This window comes from Macaca thibetana, chromosome 7 (assembly GCF_024542745.1).
Source record: "Macaca thibetana thibetana isolate TM-01 chromosome 7, ASM2454274v1, whole genome shotgun sequence".
Classification (NCBI taxonomy): Eukaryota; Metazoa; Chordata; class Mammalia; order Primates; family Cercopithecidae; genus Macaca; species Macaca thibetana.
The window spans coordinates 108,651,188-108,658,303 of NC_065584.1; the positions used below are offsets into that span (position 1 = coordinate 108,651,188).

Genomic DNA, 7,116 nt, shown 5'->3' on the forward strand with positions numbered 1-7,116 from the left:
ACTTCTGAAGCATCTGTGCTTTAACCATTTCAGCTTCAGCTTCCGTTTTTTTTAGAGACAGCGTCTTCCCAGCCTCTCAGGAGGCTGAGAGAGGAGGATTGCTTGACCCCAGGAGTTCAAGACCAGCCTGGGCAACATAGCAAGACCCAGAGTTTAAAAAAAAAAAAAAAAGTGCAAGTCTTTTGTGAGAAGTAAAACATTTTTAAAAATCTGAGGTCTTCTAACTGAACAGGCAAACATTTTTAGATTACACTCATGTTGTGTAGGTTTTGTTAATTTTTATCATGGACACCTTCAAACAGAAGTGGCAAGGACAGTTGTGAACGCTGTGCTGGCACCTGCTTCTGTCATGTCTGTGCCCATCTCCCCAGTCACACTTGCTGAATTATTTTAAACCGAATTCTGAACATCATGCTAGACGGTTCTCCAAAGTTGTATTTTGGATGAGCTCTGAAAGATACTGTATTTTGAGTGTTCGTTATTCACACACATCACACAGGCAAGTGCACTGAATCAAGGGACAGTGGACGCGGGAGCAGTTCCCTCCAGCACTGCCGTCCTGTACTGTGAACTCCAGTGTACAGCTCAATATTTTGTTACCTGTCCTGTTTGTGAAGTCAGTGCCACAGTACTTCTGCTATTACTACCATGAAAGAAAAGCACATGTTTGGTTGACTGGGTTATTATAATAGCCTGTACTGGCCGGGCGCGGTGGCTCAAGCCTGTAATCCCAGCACTTTGGGAGGCCGAGACGGGCGGATCACGAGGTCAGGAGATCGAGACCATCCTGGCAAACACGGTGAAACCCCGTCTCTACTAAAAAATACAAAAAACTAGCCGGCCGAGGTGGCGGACGCCTGTAGTCCCAGCTACTCGGGAGGCCGAGGCAGGAGAATGGCGTGGACCCGGGAGGCGGAGCTTGCAGTGAGCTGAGATCCGGCCACTGCACTCCAGCCTGGGTGACAGCGTGAGACTCCGTCTCAAAAAAAAAAAAAAAAAAAAAAAAGCCTGTACTTACTCCATGTTAGTAAGTAGGTAAGAGTTCATTTGAGTGCTAATATAATTGGAAATCTCCTCTTGGCTGTACTCTGAATCTAGAAACTAAGATAGTAGATGAAGCCATCCTTGCAGGGATGGAAATAGAAGTCTTACTTGCTTTATATTGCTGACTCAAATGGTGTTGTGGCTGTGTTTTGAAAGGAATCTTTATCTTTAAAGTATACATTTATACTTATGAAATATTCATGACTGCAGTGGCTCTGATGTCTCCGGTTTATTTCCGAATACTGTGGTGGGGCTGTGGAGGTGTAAGCTTGGCACATGGGTGGCACCTGCCATGGCTGGGCAGTGGGCCATGGAAGCCCCTTATGAAGTTCTGTCTTACATGTGTTTGATATTTCTCTAAAAAAAAAAAAAGGCCGGGCGCAGTGGCGGCTCACGCCTGTAATCCCAGCACTGTGGGAGGCCAAGATGGGTAGATCTCCTGAGGTCAGGAGTTCGAGACCAGCCTGACCAACATGGAAAAACTCCGTCTCTCCTAAAAATACAAAATTGGCCAGGCGCGGTGGTGCACGCCTGTAATCCCAGCTACTCGGGAGGCTGAGGCAAGAGAATTGCTTAAACCAAGGAGGCGGAGGTTGTGGTGTGGTGAGCCGAGATCACTACATTGCACTCCAGCCTGGGCAACAAGAGCGAAACTGTGTCTCAAAAAAAAAAAAAAAGGCAGCCGGGCCGGGCTCCGTGACTCACAACTGTAATCCCAGCACTTTGGGAGGCCAAGGAGGGCAGATCAACTGAGGTCAGGAGTTCGAGACCAGACTGACCAACATGGCGAAACCCCGTCTCTACTAAAAATACAAAAATTAGCCAGGCGTGATAGTGGGCATCTGTAATCCCAGCTACTCAGGAGGCTAAGGCAGGAGAATTGCTTGAACCCAGGAGGTGGATCGTGCCAGTGCACTCCAGCATGGGCAACAGAGCAAGACTCCTTCTCAAAAAAAAAAAGGCTTTTTAAAAATAATTTCACATTTTAAGGTTTATATCCTTAATGTATTCTTTATTTCAAAGAGAACGTATGCTTGTAAACAATAAAAACAGAACTGTTTAAAGGAAAAGGGGCCGGGCGCGGTGGCTCACGCCTGTAATCCCAGCACTTTGGGAGGCCGAGACGGGCGGATCACGAGGTCAGGAGATCGAGACCATCCTGGCTAACACGGTGAAACCCCGTCTCTACTAAAAAATACAAAAAAAAAACTAGCCGGGCGAGTTGGCGGGCGCCTGTAGTCCCAGCTACTCGGGAGGCTGAGGCAGGAGAATGGCGTAAACCTGGGAGGCGGAGCTTGCAGTGAGCTGAGATCCGGCCACTGCACTCCAGCCTGGGCGACAGAGCGAGACTCCATCTCAAAAAAATAAAAAAATAAATAAATAAATAAAGGAAAAGGGAGTGTCTTTGGTCCTCCTAGTTCCAGAACTAGATACTATCTGGAAACAGCACAGCACAGCTTTATATCCTAATGAACCTTCCTTTGAAACACTTTGACATTTTTTATTTTAAAGTAGGGTAGGACGCTATGTGTTTTATTTTATAATCTTTAGATTTAGGATTTTAAATCATTAAACCAAAACACATTTGAAATTACTCCACAGATATCTTGAAGCCTACATATAAACCCCCAATGCACTCACTGAATTGAAATTTACTTTTATTCCTAGAATGGAATCTATAGAGAAAATGGAGTCTGATTTTAAAAACTGCCATATGTTTCTTGTAACCATTTTAAACAAAGCCGTCTGTAGAGGATCCTTTCCCCATTGTGAGTATATCATGTTAAAATGTTTCTACCTCTGTATTTTCTTGTAACTAAGAGTATGTGTCATTATTTTGTTACTGATCCCATGAAGAATTAGAATTTCTCACCATTTCAAAACTGAAAAGTCCCTTAGCAGTTGTCCCATGCTTTGAATTGCTTTTTAAGCATTACAGTGAGGGTGAGTGCATGTCGAATATTTGTAAGCCTGAGGATCTTACTTTCTGTTACGCCATTTATTACAACAGATTTCTAAAACTATTAAATAAAGTCGATGGCAGAATAGATTTCTGTCACACTTCACTATCGTGTAGTTTTTGTAACTTTCTTTTCAAAAGCTAGACTTCTTAAAAATTTTTTTAGGAATTTAAAGCTCCTGGCCTGGTGCGGTGGCTCACACCTGTAATCCCAGCACTTTGGGAGGCCAACTGAATCACTTGAGGTCAGGAGTTGGGAGAACAGCCTGGCCAACATGGCAAAACCCTGTCTCTACTAAAAATACAAAAATTAGCTGGACATGGTGGCACATGCCTGAAATCCCAGCTACACAGCAGGCTGAGGCAGGAGAATTGCTTGAACCCTGGAGGTGGAGGTTGCAGTGAGCCAAGATTGTACCATTGCACTCCAGCCTGGGTGACAGAATGGGACTCTGTCTTGAAAAAAAAAATTTTTTTTTTCAACATTTAAACCTGTTGTTTTAACCTTATTTTTTTTTCTTCCCATAGTGGAATCTCTAGCGCTGTCACTCATGGCTGGCATGGAACAAAGTTAAATGTCTTCAGTGTGAGAAATATCTCCAACTTCATCATCATACATGTACATTTCCACCATGTGCAGCTGAAAAGTGAGAATCTTTTAATTTTGGTTTATTTGTAAAACTTGTCCACTGTCGGCTGGGCACAGTCACTCACGCCTCTAATCCCAGCACTATGGGAGGCCAAGGCAGGCGAATCACTTGAGCCCAGGAGTTTGAGGCCAGCCTGGGTAACATGGTGAAACCCTGTGTCTACCAAAAATACAAAATGTATCCAGACGTGGTGTGTGCCTCTCTAGCTACTCAGGAGGCCTAGATGGGAGGATTACTTGAGCCCAGGAGGTCAAGACTGCAGTGAGCCATGATTGCACTACTGCAGTGCAACCTGGGTGACAGAGTGAGATCCTGACTCAAAAAGAACCACTCGTCTGCAGTCCAGACAGATGGATTGTAGGTGGGTTTTCTGGAGATTAGTAGATACTGTATAGAGTTGTTTACATAAAATTGTGTCAGTGCAAAGTGTATACAGGCTGTTTACTCTATATTTCCTACTGTAAGATACAGATTTATGGTACTGATATCTTTAAATATAAATTATATCATATTTTGAAAATGTAATTCTGATATTCAAAATAAAGGACTTAAAATTATTTTATTATCCTTTTGCTGCTGTCCTTCAGTCACAGAAGCTTTTTATATAGAGTTTTACATGTTGTCTTCCCTAAAAGTTGTCTTAGATTTAGCTTTCCTACAAATGTTTATATTTTGTCTGGGTGTTGTCTCTCAAGCCTATAATCCCAGCACTTTGAAAGGCTGAGGTGAGCCGGGCGCGGTGGCTCACGCCTGTAATCCCAGCACTTTGGGAGGCCGAGGCGGGCGGATCACAAGGTCAGGAGATCGAGACCACGGTGAAACCCTGTCTCTACTAAAAATACAAAAAAAATTAGCCGGGCGCGGTTGTGGGCGCCTGTAGTCCCAGCTACTCGGGAGGCTGAGGCAGGAGAATGGCGTGAACCCGGGAGGCGGAGCTTGCAGTGAGCCGAGATCGCGCCACTGCACTCCAGCCTGGGCGACAGAGCGAGACTCCGTCTCAAAAAAAAAAAAAGTAAAAAAAAAAAAAAAAAAAAAAAAAAGAAAGGCTGAGGTGAGAGGACTACTTGAGGCCAGGAGTTCAAGACCTGCCTAGGCAACATATGAGACCCCATCTCTACAAAAAAAACTTAAAAATTAGCCAAGGGCCGGGCGCGGTGGCTATGCCTGTAATCCCAGCACTTTGGGAGGCTGAGGCGGACGGATCATCTGAGGTCAGGAGTTCAAGACCAGCCTGGCCAACATGGTGAAACCCAGTCTCTACTAAAAATACAAAAAATTTAGCTGGGAATGGTGGCACACATCTGTAATCCCAGCTACTTAGGAGGCTGAGGCAGGAGAATCACTTGAACCCAGGAGGCAGAGGTTGCAGTGAGCCTAGATTGCGCCACTGCACTCCATCCTGGGTGACAGAGCAAGACTCAAAAAAAAAAAATAATAATTAGCCAAGCATGGTGGCATGTGCCTGTGTTTCCAGCTACTTGGGAGGCTAAGGTGGGAGGACCCCTTGAGACCAGGAGGTCGAGGCTGCAGTTCCTGTGGTCCTAGCTACTTGGGAGGCTGAGGTGGGAGGATCGCTTGAGACCAGGAAATCGAGGCTGCAGCGAGCCATGATTGCATCACTGCACTCCAGCTGGGATAACAGAGCAAGACCTTGTCTCCAACAAAAAAAAGAAAGAAATGTTTATATGTTTTATGTGCCTGAGAAGTTCCATGTGGAAAATAGCTTCAACCAATAGCGATAAATGTAAGAGGCCAACTTCACTTAGGGCAAACTGTTGGTACATATTATTGTTTGGTATTTCTTTGTTTTTTGAAATGGAGTCTCACTCCGTTACCTCGGCTGGAGTGCAGTGGCACAATCTTGGCTCACTGCAACCTCTGTCTCCTGGATTCAAGTGATTCTCCTGCCTCAGCCTCCCGAGTAACCGGGATCTCAGGCATGCACCACCACGCCCAGCTGATTTTTGTATTTTTAGTAGAGACAGGGTTTCTTTCGCCTTGTTGGCCAGACTGGTCTCGAACTCCTGGCCTCAGGTGATCCACCCACCTCAGCCTCCCAAAGTGCTGGGATTACAGGCGTGAGCCACTGCACCTGGCAATATTTCTGAGCAATTTTTATGAGCTAACCAGTTATATTTTGAATAAAATTATGCTCGCCATTCAATTTTTCCATATTTTCTTTTTATACTGTTTGCATGTGTATTAGGCTCCTCCAGATAAATGGAACAAATAGGATATAGATAGAGATATAGAAAGCGATTTCTCGTGAAGTAGTGGCTTATGCAGTCCTGGAGGCTGAGAAGTCCCATGGTCTGCCGTCTGCAAGCTGGAGGCCTGGGACAGCCAGTGGCATAGCTCTCGGTCAAACCTGAAGATCTAAGAACCAGGAGAGCCAGTGGTGTCCCGGGTCTGAGTTCAAGGGCTGGAGAACCAGAGAGTGCCAGTGTTGGAGGGGAGGAGAAGATGGAACCCCAACTCAAGCAGAGAGCAAATTTGCCCTTCCTGTCTCTACCTTTTGGTTCTATTCAGGCCCTCAGCAGATTGATCATGCTCGTCCTCATTGATGAAGGTGATCTTTGCTCATTCTGCCAATTCAAACGCTAACCTCTTCCAGAAACACTCACAGACACAGCCCCAAGTAATGTTTTCCCAGCCATCTCAGCATCCCTTGGCCCAGTCAGGTGACACAAAGTCAGCAACCATCACAGCATGTCTCTTAACACTTATGACTCAGTACGATACTTACCATTTATTTCTTTCTGAAAAATAACCACTGAATTCCAAATAGCCCTAGCAGCAGAGAACCAGGGCACCCTTGCCCTTAGACACAATCTCTTGTGGCATCAGCATTTCCTGCATATAGAAGGTAAAATCTGGAGTTCAGCCCATTCACATCCTGGGTTTTACTCAGAAGTCTCAGGAGAAATTCACTGGGGAGGCCTTCAAATGAACAGCTGCTTCCAAGACTCAGGAAAATACCATTGTATAGCCCAACAGCTGTAAGATACATGAAGTCACTTGTGACCTGGTCCTGTAGGTCCAAATCCTATGGGAATTGATGGAGCATCTATTCCTGTAAGACTGTCGTCATGAGGGAGTCAACTTTTAAATAATGGGCCAGGCGTGGTGGCTCACGCCTGAAATCCCAGCACTTTGGGAGGCCGAGATGGGTGGATCACCTGAAGTCAGGAGTTCGAGACCAGCCTGGCCAACATGGCAAAACCCTGTCTCTACTAAAAATATAAAAATTAGCCAGGCGTGGTGGCGTGCGCCTGTCATCCAAGCTTCTTGGGGCTAAGCCAGGAGAATCTCCTGAACCCAGGAGGCAGAGGTTACAGTGAGCCGAGACTGTGCTGCTGCACTCCAGCCCGGGCAACAGTGAGACTGTGTCTCAAAAAAAACACTTAAAAAATGATAGTCTGGCTCTTCTGGTAAAGCTTTTTATACTTAACAAAAATCATC

At 45.4% G+C, this 7,116-nt stretch overlaps 1 protein-coding gene across 7 annotated transcripts in view; it reads left to right on the top strand.

Moving 5' to 3' along the window:
* TUBGCP5 (tubulin gamma complex associated protein 5) overlaps nt 1-5,624 on the top strand; it is a 48,505-nt gene extending 42,881 nt beyond the window's left edge. For 5 of the 7 annotated variants that reach the window (XM_050796125.1, XM_050796126.1, XM_050796128.1 and 2 more), the window contains 2 exons: nt 2,713-2,813; nt 3,533-4,209. In XM_050796125.1, the coding sequence (XP_050652082.1) occupies nt 2,713-2,813; nt 3,533-3,579 (148 nt within the window). In that variant the 3' untranslated portion in view covers nt 3,580-4,209. Of the gene's footprint in view, nt 1-2,712; nt 2,814-3,532; nt 4,210-5,445 lie in introns of those variants that run through there. The other 2 variants (XM_050796130.1, XM_050796131.1) reach the window with 1 other exon arrangement.
* The last annotated feature ends 1,492 nt before the right edge of the window (nt 5,625-7,116 follow it).